We start from the raw sequence: 18,548 nt of genomic DNA, 5'->3' as shown, positions 1-18,548 counted from the left end.
GTCATTATAATTTATGTACACAGGAGTGGCAGAAAGCTATAAAACCATAATTGGGGACTAGAAGACCAACAATTTCTATAGGAATAGTCCAGAATGTCTAGCATTCAAGCACTAAAAAAATAGTAAGAAATGACAGATACTCAGTAAAAGTTCATACTACTTAAGTTTAAAGATGGGACAACAGGGTATAGATAATGCAAGAAATATATTCAGTAGATTCTTATTAAGTGATCTCATAAAACACTCTTAACAAACCCAGATAATAGTTTGTAGGGAGGAAGAAATTCAGTCTGTTGTAAAAATTAGAGCAACAAGTGCCTATTTCTACAAGTGTGGAAGACTGGCATTTCCAAAGAACCCCTTAACATAAAGAACTAGATATTTAATAAAAACTAGGTTTTAATGAAAGCCTAGCTCACATGACTAGTGAGGACTATCAAGTCCAAACCTCAGTGACTTAGCACACATATGCACTCTCTCTCTCTTCTTTGTCTCTTTCTTTCTCTCTCTCTCTCTCAATACACAAGCATGCAGGCATATGTACACACATACACACACATTCATACTTTTCAAATTCTAGGTGGTAAGCAATGAATAATAAGGATAGATGCTATTCTGAGGGCAAATACTGATAAAAGTAATATGGTCCAAAGAGTAAGAGCTTGCTAGAGGAAGCTTCAAGGTGCATGTGGATGTTGAGTTTTCTTCATTAAACCAGGGACTCAAGTTATGAACACCCTTTGGATTCCAACAAGAAATAAAAATCTCTAGAAGAAAGCACACACTTTTTGAGCTAGCAATTTTTCAACCCCATGGCTTAATATTAATAAATATAAGCTCAAAATCAAACAAACAAATAAGAGAACATACGTAAAAGCAGAAATAAGATGTATGGCTATCATGTATTTGAGATATGTAAATTTTCAGATATGTAATATAAAATTATTCCACATAAGATGTTTAAGAAAATGAAATTCAATTAAAAACATGCACAAATATTTTTTAAATGTAAACAAAATGAACAGGTAGATTTTTAATAAGAACTAAATAGTATCTTTTACATTGAAAAATATATATATTTTAAAATATAAAATGTGAAGGATGGGTGAAATACCAGATTAGACATAGCTAAAGAGAGAGCCAAATATACTAATTTATATTAGTAAAATGGAAATTAGAGCTGCTTGAATGAGGCATGAAGAGAAAAAAAATGAAAGCACAGACAGCAGAATGAGAAGATCTAATACAGATGTAGTAGAATCCCACAGTGAAAACAGATAAAATAATAAGATAAAATTTGAAAGAAAAAAATGAAAATTTTCCAAAATTGCTGGAAGATAAACAGTAGATATAGGACTCATGACATAGCCCAAGCAGGATAAATAAAAAGAAACATATCTATATTAGGATGAAGTTTTAATGAAACTGCTTTATATTCAAGACAAAGAGAGGATCTTATAAAAGACAGATCACCAAAAAGTCTGCAACTAAACCCACTACAGGTTTCTCAATAGCAAAAGGCAGGCACAACACAATCATATATTCAAGATATTGAGAGAAAATAACTGTCAACCTAGAATTGGTAGCTAGAAAAATATATTTTGAAAATAAGAGTATTTGCCTGTTAAATCAGGAAAAAACTGAAACCTATGAGTTATTTTAGTAAATTACTGAATCAGAAAGAGTCGGTTGTGAGAATCCCTGACTTTGCAGCTAACTCAGACAGATGTGTAGGTACCCTGGGCACCTAATACTTGCAACTGGTGCCTGAAGTAAGGACGGTTTTATAGGACTGAGCGCTTAAACCTGCGGAGTCCGGCACAAACTCAGGGTAGTTAAGTATCAGAAATGAATTGAATTGTAGAGTATTTAGTGTCTGGAGAGTTGAAGAACTGGTTGTTGATGTGGAAAGAACCCATACATTTATTATGAGTGACAACAGCTCGACACACCAACTCTATTTTTTCTTTAAAAAGCATTATCAGAGATAAAGAGAGTCACTACACAGTTGTAAAAGGTTCTATTCACTAAACTATGTATCTAACAAGTTAGCCTTAAGCTAGACAAGGTAACTAATTGTAAAATTATATGAAGAAAGTGATAGAGATATACTTCATGTTTCAATTAGTAATGTAATTAGTAAAAAAAATAGTTGATTTGAACTACACGATTAGCAAACTTGATTTAATAGACAAATACAGAACTCAAAGAATATACATTCTTTTAAAGTATACATGGAGTATTTTCTTAAATTGGCTACATAATAGATCATGAAGGAAATATCAAGATTTCAAAGAATATCAATAGATCACATTCTCTAACTACAATAAAATTAAGTTGTAAGTCAATAAATAAAAATAACAAGTCTCCACACATTCATAAATATTTAAATGCATTTTTATGTAATTCATGAAGCAGCAAATAAATCATGATGGAATTTAAATATGATTTACATATATTTAGAATTTTTAATGACATGGAAAATACCAATAAAAACTTATGGGACACAGAAAAGTGATACCTTAAAGTAAATTGATAGTCTTAGTAATAAAATTAGAAAAGAAGAAATCCTGGACATTAATCAGTTAAGCAATCAACTTACAAATAGAACAGCAGGAGTAAATTGAAAAACAAAGCTACAAGAAAGATAACAAAGAGCAGACATTCATGAAATAAAAATAAGACACAAAAAGCAAATAGTTGGTTCATTAAAAAGACAAATGAAATAAACAATATTTCAGTGAATTGACCTATTAAAAAAGAGAGGCACAAACAATATCAGAAATAAATTGAGACACAACTAGAGTGAGAAAGCTTAAAACAATAAGAAAATGCTATGAAAATCATTTAAGCTAATAAATGTTACTAGTAAAAGAAATAGTCAAATATCTAGAAAGAATAACTTTTCGAATATATTTAAGAAGACATAAATAAAATCTGATTTCCACTGGAGAAACTCCATAAATGGTTAACCTTCCGCAAAGTAAATATGATGGCAAGTAAAAGCAAATGGTTTTCCACGTGGGGCCTACCAACTGTTCAAATGTTGAAAGGATGTATCATTTCAATAGCACACAAAATCTTCTAGACTTGGGGAAAAAATAATACACCTTAACTCATTTTATAAGGTGAATGAAACCTTATAATCAAAATTAGAAAACTACACTAAAAGAGAGGAAAATTACAGGCCATCTTCACTCCTGAAAATGTATGCATGAAATTAGCAAGTAGAATCTAGCAGTGTGTGGGGGGTAAAGAAGGAAGAGTCTTGTTCAAGGTTGGTTTACTGTTAGAAAAATCTATGCTGCAATAAACATGGAAGTGCAACTGTTTCTTCATCATACTGATTTCAGTTCCTTTCGATATATATCCAGGAGTGGGATTGCTATATCATACGGTAGTTCTATTTTCAGCTTTTTGAGAAATCTTCATACTATTTTCCATAATGGCTGTAGTAATTTACTTTACAGTATACAACATAAGTATACATCAATGCATAAGTAGATAAAGAAAATGTGGTATATATACATAATGGAACACAATTCAGCCTTTAAAAAAGAAGAACATTCTGTCACTTGCAACAGCATGGATGAATCTGTAGGACATTACGCTCAGTGAAATAAGCCAGGCATAGAAAGACAAATATCACATGATCTCATTTACATGGAATCTAAAAAAGTCGAACTCTGATAAATAGAGAGAAGAATGGTGGTTTCCACATGCTGAGGGAGTGTGGGCAGATATTAGAGGTAGGGAATGGGGAAGTTCTTAGTCAAAGGGTACGTAGTTTCAGTTAGGCAGGAGAAATACGTTTTTGAGATCTATTGCACAGGAGGGTGACTATAGTTATCATAATGTATTATAATAACTAAGAAAGTAGGTTTCAGATGTCTCACTAAAAAAAAGAATAAGATAATAGGTTTGTTAATTAGCTTGATTTAATCATTCCACATTGCCTACATATATCAAAACACTACATTTTACCCCCAAAAATGTATATAATTATGATTTGTCAACTAAAAATAATATTAATTTTTAAAATCTATGGAATTCACCAGATTAACCCATTTATACAGGAGGTTGCACATTTTTTGTGTGAAAAATCAGACCTTGGTGATGACCTTGAGCAGTAGGATATAAATAACTTCCACAAGCTTAGCGTTCCAATAATGGAACACTAGGCCTAAATGGGTTAAGATGAAATAATCATATGATCATTTCACTATCTGCAGAAAAAACACTTAAGAAAATAAAACATGTATCATTTTTTAAAAGACTCAGAAAACAAGGATAATAAATTTATCTGCTAAGAACCTACAGCAAATATTTTTCTTAATGGTGCAACCTTAAAGTATTCCTTTTAAAATCCAGAAACGTCTCTTCATCATTCTATAAGAGATTTTTATCTTGCAGTAAGACAAGAAAAGAGTTATAAGGATTAAAGAAGAGGAAATATATTGCCATAATTCACAAATATAATTATTCACATAACAATCAAAAAGAATCTACAAGTGAAACTATGACAATTAAAGTGATGAATCAGGTGGCTGCATTTAAAAATCAACAAGCCAAATAATCTGTTGCATTTCTATGGACTGGCATCATAAAACATTTACTTTAACAATAGAAAATAAAAGTCTTTTTTTGTTTTATTTTTTTTCTCCAAGATGTCTAACTGGAGGTATTTTTGGCATGCCTCTCCCACCCGGAAAGACAAAATAGCGTGTGGAACTCACACTGTGAACTTTTTTCCAAGGAGCAACACAGGAACTTAACCGAAAAATGGAAAGAAACCACAGACCCTTTGAAGGAAGCAATGGGCAACAGCCTACATCATGAACCAGACGGAAAATGGAGCCTCCCAAGGGTGAATTGGGGAGAGCCTGCCACCGTGACACACACTCCCACTGGGAAGCCAGGAAATCCAGGCCATGGGGAGAAGGCGTTAACCCTACCCAGTGCTGCAGCTGATTTAGTGAGCAGTGGGGAATATATGAGAAGGAACGGCATCATTGTGTACTCCCAGTCTCCAGCAGGGATGGAAGAAAGCCATTTCTGATCCTTTCTCACAACGAACCTCGCAAAAGTTGGCCAGCTAATTCAGGCAGTGGTCACAGGCTGAGAGAAGCTCCCAACTGAGGTTTGCAATATAATCTCAAGTGGGAACGAACCTCGTTGGCCAGACCCGAGGAGCGAGCCTGAAGTGTGTTGTCACCACGGGGGCAAGAGCTGGACACCTTTGCTTCATGGGCAGACAGGAAAGGGTGTGGCCTGAAAGTCACTCCATCTCCATAGGGAAGGCTTATAGTCTGGGGAAGTTTCGAGTTCTGAAACAAGCTGCCTGAAACCCAGTTAGCTGCTGTTAGCAGATCACTGTGGGTGTAAGACCTGCCTTGCAAGAGTGTGGGAGCTGAGTGGGGCTTACTGCCACCTCCCAGTGTAGATTCTTTTGTGTAGCAGAGGCAGCTGTGCTCCTCCCCGGAACATTACTCCAGCAGCCAGGGAGCTGCCTTCTGCTTCCCACTGGGGTCGCTTCTTATGCCTACATGTGGGGAGCCAGAGCACAGACTTGCCTGACCCGTCCCCAACCTAGCTTTACCCCTCCACCTGCCCTGGTAGCGTAACACAAAAGACAAGGACACTTGGGAGTTCCATGGCTCCACCCATTGCCTGAGACATCAGAGTACCTCCCCTGGGTAATATGAGGCAAGCACAAATTCCACTGCTACCACCATAACTGCTATACTTTTGAAAGCACCATCTCCTGGCTGGTGTGCAACTGAACAGCCAGTTACAACATCTGTAGGTCAGATAACAGATTGTATCTCCTCCCTGGCTCAGGAAGGAGAAAACCTTTGCACAACCTCAGCTGTCACCACTGCCTGCATCAGCCTGGCTAACAAGGAGATCTTGAGTCTGTCCATGAGCCAGTATATCACTACTACAGCTGACATTTGAGAAAGCCAACACACTAAGGCTACTTATAATGAAAGAAATCTCAGAGTCTACGTCACTCCTCTTCCACCTCCATCAGAGCTGGTACTGGTACCTGCTACTGGGAAACTAGAGGACAGGTCACATCTCTGGATTCCTTGCAGACATTCCCCAGCACCAACCTGGGGTGTGGCAGCCTCACTGGGCAGCTAGACCCAAAGAAGCAGCAAGATTCACGGTAGCCTGGCTCTCAGGGACTGCTAATTCTAGGGGGAAGGGGAGTGTACCATATTAAGGAAGCATCCTGTGGGACAAAAGAAACCAGACTGGAGGCCATGAGTCCCTGAATTTTCCACCTGTGGGGAGTTTCAGCAGAGGCATAGGTACAGTACTGAGCTCAAGAGTCAGGCAGCCCTGGTGCTCATGAAGGGTCTTAGAGAAGGGGACTTCTCCCCCTCACCATCTGTAGACAGCCTTACTGGAGTACTTCAGGGTGACAACATCCCCACAGGAGGAGCACCCTCCAGGTCCAGGCTTGCACAAGAGGTAGAGTCACAACCCCTCTCTAAATGGAACATTAGCATTCCTAACAATGAAATGAGGTGTTTGTCTGATCTGAATAACCAGAACATTGGGTGGGGAATGTGACTGGGTGGTGGATCTCTTTCCTGCTGGCTTGGAAGGAGAGTCACGGTGGCTCCTTCTCTTCCCCTTGAAAAGTCCTCAGTGCAGCTTCCCCAGCCTGCTCTGTCAAGGCTGAGATGTCTGCCCAACACTGGGGTATTGCACTTACTCACCTGCTTTAGCCGCAGCCAGTTTTTACCCATGGGTACCGCTTACTGGACTGAAGCATGAACTATTCAATCCAGTGAATAAAGTAATTGGGATAAAACACTTTTTAAAGTGCACACCATGGGGCAACAAGATAAGTGTCACGAGACCTCTTCCATTCCAGCCACACAGGAGACAGTGAACCCATAGACCCACCACATCACTATGACTACCAGCATCTGAGAAATCCATTGCATGAAGATTTTTCTATAATCAAGGAACTCATACTGAGTCCACCACTGAAAGCAGCCAGAACCAAAGCTAGGTGACAATAAACTATAAACATTAAAAGCACATCCTCAAGGGGGAAAAATGAAATTCTTAAAAAAACCCAGTTGAATCAAAAATAAATACAAAAATAATTAGAAGACATAGTCTACCCAAATGAGAAGGAACCAGAAAAATAATTCTGGCAATATCAAAAACAGGGTTCTGTGACATCCCCAAAATATTATACTAACTCTCCAGAAGTGGGTATAAGCCAAAATGAAATCTTTGAAACACCAGATAAAGAATCCAAAAGGTTGATTATTAAGTAACTCAAGGAGATACAATAGAGAGGTGAAAAACAAATAGGATTTTTAAAGAATTCAGGATATAAATTAAAAATGTTCTAAAGAGATATTTTAAATAAAAAAAACAATCAGAACTTCTGGAAATGAAAGACACATTTACGAAACTAGAAAATGCAGTGCAAATTTTAACAATAGACTAGAAGGAGTCTAACAACAGACTAGAAGAGATAATTTCAGAGCTCAAAGACAAGACTTTCAAATTAACCCAGACAATTTTTTTAAAAAAGAATGAAAAGAAATGAACAAAGTCTCCAAGAAATATGAGATTACGTAAAATGGCCAAACCTAGGAATTATAGGTGTTCCTAAGAGAGAAGAAAAATCAAAAAGTTTGTAAAATCTATTTGAGGGAATAACTGAGGAAAACTTCTCTGGCCTTGCTAGAGATTTAGACATTCAGATACATTCAGACATTCAGAAGCTCAAAGAACTCCTGAGAAAATCATTGCAAAAAGGATATCACCAAGGCTTACAGTTATCAGGCTATCTAAAGTCAACATGTAGGAAAGAACCTCAGGGTCAGACGGATTCACTACTGAATTCGATCAGACATTCAAACAAGAATTAGTATCAATTCTACTAAAACTATTCCAAAAGATGGAGGAGGGAATCCTCCTTAACTAATTTTATAAAGCCAGTATTTCCCTGATACCAGTCAAGAAAGGACATAGCCAAAAAAAAAAAAAAAAAAAAGCAACAACAACAACAAAACCACTACTGAACAATATCCCTGATGAATATAGGTAGAAAAATCCTCAACAAAATACTAGCAAACTGAAGAGTGCATCGAAAACATAATTCACCATGATCAAAGAAGTTTAATTCTAAGAATGCAGGGATGGTTCAACATAAACAAGTCAATAAATGTGATTCATCACATAAACAGAATTAAAAACAAGAACTATATGATCATATCAATAGATTCAGAAAAAGAACTTGATAAAATCCAGCATCCCTTTATGATAAAAAATCCTCAAACTAGGCATAGAAAGAACATATCTCAAAATAATAAAAGCCATATATGACAAACCCACAGCCACAATCATATTGAACAGGGAAAAGCTGAAAGCATTCTCCCTAAGAAGTGGAACAAGACAAAGATGCCCACTTTCACTACTTCTATTCAACATATTACTAGAAGTCTTAGCCAGAGCAATCAGGCAAGAGAAAGAAATAAAGGGCATCCAAATTGGAAAAGTGGAAGTCAAACTATCTCTGTTCACTGATTATATGATCGTATACCTAGACCATCTTACAGACTCCTCCAAAAGACTCCTAGATCTGATAAATGAATTCAGTAAAGTCTTAGGTTCCCAAATCAACATACACGAATCAGTATCACTGCTATACACCAAAAACAATCAAGCAGAGAATCAAATCAAGAACTCAACCCCTTTTACAACAGCTGCAAAAAATAAAATAAAATACCTAGGAATACACTTAACCAAGGAGGTGGAAAATTGCAACAAGGAGAACTATAAAACACTGCTGAAAGAAAACATAGATGAGTAATAAGTGAAACAAACAGAAATACATCCCATGCTTGTGGACTGGAAAAATCAATATCATTGAAAATGACCATATTGCCAAAAAATCTACACATTCAATGCATTTCTATCGAAATATCAATATCATTTTTCAAAGAATTATAAAACTACAATTATAAAATTCATAAAGAACCAAACAGGAACCCAGTAGCTAAGGCAATCCTAAGCAAAAAGAATAAACCTGGAAGCAACACATATCCAACTTCAAACAATACTACAAGGCTATAGTAACCAAAACGGTATGGTACTGGTATAAAAGCAGACACATAGATCAATGGAACAGAATAGAAAACCCACAAATAAAGCCAAATACTTACAACTAACTGATTTTTGACAAAGCATACAAAAATATAAATTGGAGAAAGAATAGCCTATTTAATAAATGGTGGTGGGAAAGTTGGATAGCCACATGTAGAAGAATGAAACTGTATCCCTATATTTCACCTTACACAAAAATCAACTCAAGATGGATTAAATACTTAAATCTAAGACTTGAAACCATAAAAATTCTAGAAGAAAACCTAGGAAAAACTCTTCTGGACATTGGCCTAGGCAAAGAATTTATGACTAAGACCCCAAAAGCAAACGCGACAAAAACAAAAATAAATAAATGGAATCTGATTAAATTCAAAAGCTTCTGCACAGCAAAAGAAATAATCATCAGAGTAAAAAGACAATGCAGAGTGGGAGAAAATATTTGCAAACGATGCATGTGACAAAGGACTAATATCCAGAATCTACAAGAAACTCAAACACATCGGCAAGAAAACAAATAATCCCATTAAAAAGTGAGCAAAGGACATGAACAGACATTTCTCAAAGGAGATGTACAATTGGCCAACAAACATATGAAAAAATGCTCAGCATTACTAATCATCAGGAAAATGCAAATTAAAACTACAATGAGATACCATCTTACCACAACCAGAAAGGCCATTATTATAAAGTCAAACAACAACAGATATTGGCATAGATGTGGTAAAAAAGAAATGCAAGTACACTGCTGATAAGAATGTAAGTTAGTATAACCTCTGTGGAAAATAGTATGCAGATTTCTCAAAGAACTAAAAATAGATCTACCATTTGATCCAGTAATCCCACTACCGGGTATTTACCCAAAGGAACAGAAGTCACTATATCAAAAAGACACCTGCACACATATGCTATCTCAGCACAATTCACAACTGCAAAAATACCTAAGTATCCATCAACTGATGAGTGGGCAAAGAAAATGTGGTATGTATACACCATGGATTACTACTCAGACACACACACAAAAACAATGAAATAATGTCTTTTGTAGCAATTTGGATGGAACTGGAGGCATTACTATAAGTGAAGTTACTCAAGAATCAAAAACCAAATACTGCATGTTCTCACTTATAAGTGAAAACTAAGCTATGGGTATGCAAAGGCATACAGAGTGGCACAATGGACACTGGAAGCTCAGAAGAGGGAAGTGTGGGAGGGTGGGAGGGGGGTGAGGAGTGAAAAACTACCTATTAGGTACAATGTACACTACTCAAGTGATGGGTGCACTAAAATCTTAAGACTTCACCACTATATAATTAATTCATGTAACCAAAAACCACTTGCATCCATGAAACTATTGAAATAAAAAAATTAATAAATTAAAAAATTAAAGTCTAGCAAAAGTTGTACATGACACACTGAAAGAAAATAATTTATTATTGAATGACATTTTAAAAGTCTTACTTAGACAGATAAATGTTTTGAGAACTTGACATGCTGATTCTAAAACTTCCATAGATGAACAAAAGTCCAAAAATAGCCAAAATATTCTTGAAGAAAAGAAGCTGGTGGTATATACCCCACTGATTAATATTTATTATAGAACTATAAAAATGAAAATATTATGGAACTGATGCATGGATAAATAGCAAGCATGGTCCCATAAAATGGTGGCATGATGTTGCAGACTCAAGTGCATACCGAAATTTTATATATGACATTTCAGATTCTAAGAAAAAGAGAGGAATTATTCAATGTATAGTTTGGGGAATTGATTATTCAAATAAAAAAGGATTATGAATGTAATTTCACGGTGAACTTCAAAGCAGTTGTTTATTTTGAGGGTTAGAAGAAGAGTTTTTTTGTTTTTGTGTTGTTGTTTTTAAATCAGGTACAACTGATTTTTCAGAGTGGTTCAATTTGGGGAGTTGAGCGAGGGAAGAAAAGATGTTAAAAAGTAATGTTTAGATGAAAACAAAAGGTATGGATGTGGTTATAGAGTTCAGGTTTAACAAGGAAAATTTTTGGCTTTTTTTTAACTTATGTGTTATATGGTTAACCATCGAGGGGTATGACAAGTTATTCCAGCTTTTCCAAATATTAATTATATTGGTTTTAAGAAGTCTCCATAATCACAGGTGGCATTTTCCCTTTATCTGTGGGAGTAGATGATGCAACCCACACAGTGACTTCGAACTTCTTTGATAGAATTTCCACTGCCTTGTTGAATTTCTCACTGTATCGCATGTCTTGCCAAATGTGAAATAATGAGTTTATGAAAACTTCAAGACTACACATCATTTTGCATGAATAATACCCATTCGAGCTAAGGAGACTGACATGTTTTGTAGCATTTCCGGTTAAATGAAAATTTTACTGGCATTCACCATTTACTAGCTTTGTACAATATTATAAAGGTAGAAGCAAAACAGCAGCACATTGTGCTTGGCTTATAAGGATTGCTTTAGCACCATTACGTAAAATAAACAATGTGCATAGTGTATTGTAAGTGCCTACTCTTGCAAATTTACAATACTTAAATATACTTAACATTCTAATGTATTAAAAGTATAAAGAAAAAACTAAACAAACATTTATAGCAATACTATGAAATCTCCAATAATTGTTTTGACTGTTGCCTTTGGCTCTTTAGTGCAACTTTTCCACATTGTAATTACTACATTGTATTGCTTTGTGTTTCCTATTTGTTATACATAACTTCAGAGTTAAGTACCAGTACACCAAGTACTGCAATTACCTTTCACTTATTGTACATGCAATGTAACAGCACACAGTTTTGGTGCTTAATAATATTCCTTTTTTTTCTTTAATAGAGGATATTTATTTGAATTTTTTAAAGGAATAAAACTAAATGTCTACCTAATATGATGTCAAAAAAAATTACCCCAATGGATTAGAGATTTAAATGTTAAAGGACAAATTTTAAAATATTTACAAGAAAACAGGATAATATGTTTAGACCTTGAGTTACACAATGGTTTCTTAAAGAAGAAACAAAAAAGCTAACTCTAAAAGAATAGGTTTATAAATTCAGCTACATTTTATATTTTCACACATAAAAGAATGAAAACAAACCAACAAACTGCTAAAAGATGTTTGTAATATGTATAAACCACAAAGGATTTGGTGTCAGGAAGTTATCAAGAATACCTGAAAAGCAGTAAGAAAGCAACAAATACCACACCACAAATATGGGCAATGTTTCTTTCATTGATTTCATTCCTTACAGAAAAAGAAATACAAATATATGAAAAGATGCTTGAATTCATTAGCAATCAGTGAAAAGAAAATTCTAATGGTAATAAAATATATCACATTTAGACTAAAAAAAAGAAATCTGAAGATACCCAGTATTTATAAAGATATAATCAAAAGGAATGTTTATTGATAAATGTAAAAATTGGTATAACCGCTTTAGAAAATAATTTGTTATATCTTATAAATGTGAATATTAGCTCACTTAATGGCACAGGCATCTTAATCCTAGGGATATACCCTAGCTCTTCCAGTGAAGTTCATGACACAAAAAAGTAGAATCAGCCCAAATACACACTAATATGATATAGATATATAAACTGTAGATGAAATATATAACAGTGAAAATGCATGAACTTTGACTACAGAATTTAAAAATAAGCAAAAGTGATTTTTGTTTAGGAACACATATATATGTAATAAAAGCAAATAGTTTTTGTTTAGGAACATACATATGTAATAAAACTATTTTTCAAGAGACAGAAGGAATTGGTAAATACAAAATTCATGCTATTGGCTACCTCATAGGGAAAAGTAGAGTGATGGAAAATGACTGAGCATAGACCAAGCAACAGTAGTGGCAAAGTTCTAACTTAAATCTAATGGTGAATTCATGGCTATTCATTTTATTATTTCCCTTTAAACTGGCATATAGGTGATTACGTATTATTTCTCATGCACAGCATTTGATATTTAGTAATTTGCAAATAAATGTTAGTTCTTATCATTTTGTAAAATTTACAGCAGCAGAATGAAACAAGTGACAAGTGTAATAATTTATCAAGATAATTAATCAAGATTACTAAAATGTAAAATAAATGGAAAATAGCCTAAACATTATTGTAAATAATTCAATAAACAATTACATAAGCTAAACTTAATTGACAAAATAACTTACCTAACATGTTACATTTCTCTTTAGATGAACAAATGTCTTCCCTTAAAATAAAAGATTTATTTTGAAGCATTTTTGGAAAATATTTTTGCAACAAGCCAAAATAAAAATAAATAAGCTTTAACTATGACATGACTACTACCACAAACTAACTTCTAAAATCTAGTTCACATTAACCTCTCAAAAAGTCTAAACCTAGAGTAACGCACCATTTTTCCACATCAATAAGCAATACGTACTATAAAATCAGTGTTGTAAATAGTTGAATCATTAACCAAGTTCAATGAAAAACTTTCATATTTTTAATGTCTCTGCTTTTACTTACACAGTATATGTAATATAGTTTACCCTCATGATGATTCAATGTCATCATCAGCTTCAGTTTTCATTCTCTCATGCAAAATAATGGTGTTCTCAGATGTTACAAAGTTGATAAATTTTTTTTGCTTCTGCATTACTTAGTCCATGGCCATTCAATTTGACAGTTCTTGTGTCTCCTTTCTTATCACCTTTTTCTCATAGCCCTTTCTTCCTCCCATATTTAATCTGCTATCTCCAATCTCTCCTGCTTGGCTTTTAACTACAATCCAAGGAAGAACCATGGACTATATATAACATAATACTATGTATAAAATTAAATCAATTCTACTTTAGTTTTGAAAAGAAATTAAAGTACAGTCATGCACTGCATAACATGTTTCAGTCAACAATGGACTGCATATATGACATCGGTCCTATAAGATTATAATACCATATTTATACTATACCTTTTCTATGTTTAGATAGGTTTAGATACACAAATGTTTACCATTGTGTTATAAATGTCTGTAGCATTCAGTACAGTAACATACTGTACAGGTTTGTAGCCTAGGGCCAGTAGGCTATACCATATTGCCTTGGTGTGTAGTAGACTACACCATCCAGGTTTGCATAAGTACACTCTATTATGTTTGCATAAAGACTAAATCGCCTAATGATGCATTTCTTGGAATGTGTCCCCGTCATTAAGAAACACATAACTGTACATGAACTACATGTTAGCTATATTACATTGGCTGAAGTTTTTCATTTCAGGATTCTAGAAAGCTGAGATTTCTTTGAGTTTGATGCCTAAATAAAGGATTTCTTTGGTTAGTCAACCAAATATCCAACCTAGGATTTATATATTCTGGTAGTATCACTGTTGCTGAAAGAAAGGTGTAAATTAACAATGTATAGCATTGCTTGTAAAATGAATAATAATTTTATAACAGCAGAAGCTGTTTTTCATATAAATAACTAGGTTTGAGAACAACCCTAGCAAAGGTAGCCTGGTAATTAAGGCAGGCATTAAGCATCAAAACGAGGAACAGATAAACAGATTTTTCAAAGGAAAGGGAGTCCAAAAATTGGACAAACGAAAGATGAGCAAAGTTGCTCTTCTTTCCAAGCAACTGAAATACCAAGAAGGGAATGAACAAAACCTGCTCTCAGTTCCATAACTATGTTAATTTCTTAATTCTCTCATTCTGTCACTAATATCGTAAGGAAATTGCTTTGTTTAGATCAAACCATTACTCAGCAACCTGACATTGCTAATTTCCTAGAGAACTAACTAGTATTCTGGTTTGAAAGAATAGAAGAATGCTTTTATTCGATAGTTTCTTTTGTAATACAAATTCTTATAGAACACTTGTGTGTATTATTAACAAAGAATTAAGAAGAAGTATCAGTCATGCAGGAGGGAAGAGTAAAGGATTGTATGGGAAGGGTTATTTCTATAACCATACCTAGTGATAAGAACAGCAGTGTCATGGTGGGAAGGGTGAACATCATCAAGTTCATTCTGAGTTTGTTGCCATGAACAAAAGTTCTTTAATGTGGTAGCACCATCAAAATTAATGACTGGTCCTTCCTATGCAAAATAAGCAATGCAATACTATGTCAAAATATTAATGTCCTCTTTTCCTTCCAAGTTTATCAGCATCTGCACAATTTATCAAATAGCATTCTCACAGGCGAATGAAGGAGTGACAGCATCTCTTCTTCATATATTAACTATAATGTATTTTAGCAATATCTAAAACATTATGATCAAAACTGAATCTAATTAGATCTTCTTAATACAACCATCCAATATTTAGGAAAAAAACTTTTAAAAACGACTATATTCTAAATCCTCTGACATTAGGATTATAAAAATGAATACTAAGGTTTTCAATATTTTATTTTTGAATTGTTTATTCACTTTTGTTACTTCCTTTACTCAGTTAAACACTGTTGTCATTCTATTTTATTTCCATCACAACAAATAAGGGTAATCTCATTCCTTCTCAAATCAAGTCTTTTAAAATTTTAAAAATATCTCATTTCTAATAAGAGTTCCATAATCTCTATGTATTGTCTCTAAAAGCTTACTACAACTAAGGTTACTAATTTTAGACCTGTTTCTTACCTCCTCGCGGTGAATCATAACTAATTTTACCACTACTATGTGTATCAGATTTCCAATACTTGGATCTTTGTAGATTGTTGCAACCTGCATGTAAAAAAAATGTAGGATTAGTTGTTTAAAACGAATACTTCTTCTCAAAAGTAAGTTGAAATAGTCACAGAGTATCAATTCTCTAATTGCAATGCACGTAGGAATCTTGGAATCTCTTAGAGTGCTTTAACAAATCCTCATGTTCAGACCACATCCCTTACCAAATAAATCAGAATCTGCAGGATTGAGACTCAGGCATCTTAAAGATTCTCAAAATTTGAGTATCTTAAACCTTGCTACTGAGACTGATCCATGGATCAGCAGCATCCACATAACCTAGAGCTGATATGAAACACAGAATCTCAGGCCCCACCCTGGATTAATGATTCAGAGTCTGCACTTTAACAAGATGTCAAGTGATCTGAACACATGTTAGAGTTTGGAACTGCTGTTATGGATGATTCAGCAAGAAATTCACTTCATTCTGTGTCATAATCCACAATTTACATGACAATATTCCATAAAAATATGTAAGTTTTACCTATTCTTTTCTGATAGTTCACCTAATCTTTCAGCCACAGTTGCATATTTCCAACTCCAAATATGGTTATTATTTTTAAAGTTTAGCATCACCAGAATCCATAGAGGCAGATCCATCTAGAATCATATAAACAGCCCTAGAAGAGGTCATGAGTCACAACCTGGTCCTCAATTTTCCAGGATTGGAGAATGTTAGGCACTCTGAATGGGCTCTGCATGGGCTCATTTATGATTCATGATCAAAGTGCCATCCCATTCGCTAATTCATATTCTCTTCTTGTAGCCATTATAGAGGTTGCCACTGCAGTAGGAGTGTCTTCCATGGCCAATGCCTCTGCCTGGTACTTAATTAGAGGCATATCCCACTCTGGATCTGGGCTACCTGTGCAATGAAAACTGCTTCTAAACCCTAGATCACCTTCTTGTTGGCCACTGCCTAAGTCAAGGCAGCAATTGCTCCAGGGTGTGCTACTTCCCTCAGTTGTTTAATAAAGAAATGTTCAGTATCTACTCATTGCTTTGTTGGCTAGAGAAGCAGATATAGATAAGAGGACAAAGGCCCTGACCTTATAGAGCTTACAGTTTGTTAGAAGTATCACTACCGGAGCCCTCACTCTATCAGACAAAGCTGCTTCACCACAACATATAACATGACTGCTACCAATGTCTCTTGTGCCAAAAGGACTACTACCAGAACTAGAGCCAAAAGCATCTTTAGAGCTGCTGACACTGTAGGGTCAGCATGAGCATAAATACATAATCCAGCATCTTTACTACTGTTATAGCTGTGCAGCCTCAAATATTTACAGGTTTGTCATCTGTACCTATAGTGATGACTTTGGCTCTGGTGGTAGCATGTTTTGGCAAGAGTGGAGGTAGCCCCAGTGGGGTTGACAGTAAGTTAAGACTGGGATGGTCAGCTGATTGGTGATTTCAAGCAGGTCTGTTAGCAATGCAGTATTTCTCACTTTAAAATAGGAGCTGTGAATTTACAGTTGAATTTATATATTCATTTTACAGGCAATGTTTTAAAATACATCTACCATGGAGAAAAAAAAGCACACCTGTAATTATGATTTTGGAGTTACTTTGATCCTGTGAGTTTAAAAGTGGATGCTTTTCTAAGTCAAATTACTAGGTAAAAGACGAACCTCAAAGGTATTTATAAAAGCTCTTTTTCCCCTATAAATGAAAAACAGCTGTGAAGACTTCTGTGTCTCAGAATAATATGCATATCCAGTAGTCCACAGAAAAAAGAGCATATGCACTATGAGGTGTCTGCATGGCTAACTACTATATCCATTGTCCCAAGTATTTTGACTATGAATGAAAATCTGGATGTTATAATATCAGCTATAAAATATATAATCACAAAAATATTTCCAGTTTCGGAAGGAAACAGATGCTGCACCTTTATTTAAAAGTGACAAATCTGCAAGCTAGAATTTGGAAAAAAATTCCCAATATTCTGATAGTATAATTTAAAATATATTACTACAGCAAAATATCCTTGAATGTAACACTAAGGAAAAGATAATGCAAACAATTGTTATGCAAGGTGGATAGTGGCTATAAAACATAGTTATTTAAGGGAAACAGACACAGGTTCCAATTCTAACAGCCATTTGATAAAACCTACTTCTAGGCTACTATAAGGATTAAATGAGATGGTCTGCAAATAGTACTTAGATTAGGGCCAGGATCAAAGGGATCAATCACAGTGGCTATTGTTCTTATTGCTACTTATAAAGCTTTTTCAGAAAAAAAGGCATAATACAGATACAGATATACATAATGCTAGTTCTAGTACATGTGTTTCAAGTTAATTATCACAGTATGTCTAAATTGGAAGCAAAGTATCCAAAAGCATGATTGCTTTATTATCTCTTTTAGTACTTACTGAATATCTATTGCCCATCAAACCCTGTGTTGCTTACTAAATATACAGAGCCAAACAAGGCATAATCTCTGCCCTTAACTCACAGTCCTCTGGGGGTAAAAGATACAAAAACAGATGGTTTGATTTAAATAATTTTTACTTCCCCCAAAGAAAGTGATATTTTGCTTTTACACTAAAATAGTATATTTCATTAAATAATTAAGGATGTCATCATGCTCATTTTTTCTAATTGTATCTCTTATTGTTTTACTGACCTTTATAATTTAAGTGCTCATATAGGATATACGTATACCTTTAACTATATTTAGATGTTTAAAGGTGATGTTATTGAACAA

General features: G+C 34.5%; 1 protein-coding gene across 1 annotated transcript in view; it reads right to left on the bottom strand.

Annotated features, from left to right (window-relative positions):
- ADAMTS20 (ADAM metallopeptidase with thrombospondin type 1 motif 20) overlaps window positions 1-18,548 on the bottom strand; it is a 197,356-nt gene that overhangs the window by 123,242 nt on the left and 55,566 nt on the right. Inside the window, exons 5-7 of the mRNA XM_055358826.1 lie at window positions 15,744-15,827; window positions 15,079-15,203; window positions 13,313-13,353 (exon numbers count right to left, since the gene is read on the bottom strand). Of these exons, the coding sequence (XP_055214801.1) occupies window positions 13,313-13,353; window positions 15,079-15,203; window positions 15,744-15,827 (250 nt within the window). The remainder of the gene's footprint in view (window positions 1-13,312; window positions 13,354-15,078; window positions 15,204-15,743; window positions 15,828-18,548) is intronic.

Source organism: Gorilla gorilla, chromosome 10 (assembly GCF_029281585.2).
Source record: "Gorilla gorilla gorilla isolate KB3781 chromosome 10, NHGRI_mGorGor1-v2.1_pri, whole genome shotgun sequence".
NCBI classification, from domain to species: domain Eukaryota; kingdom Metazoa; phylum Chordata; class Mammalia; order Primates; family Hominidae; genus Gorilla; species Gorilla gorilla.
The sequence above is the reverse complement of the archived record's forward strand: the minus strand, read 5'-3'. Positions and strand labels throughout refer to the sequence as shown.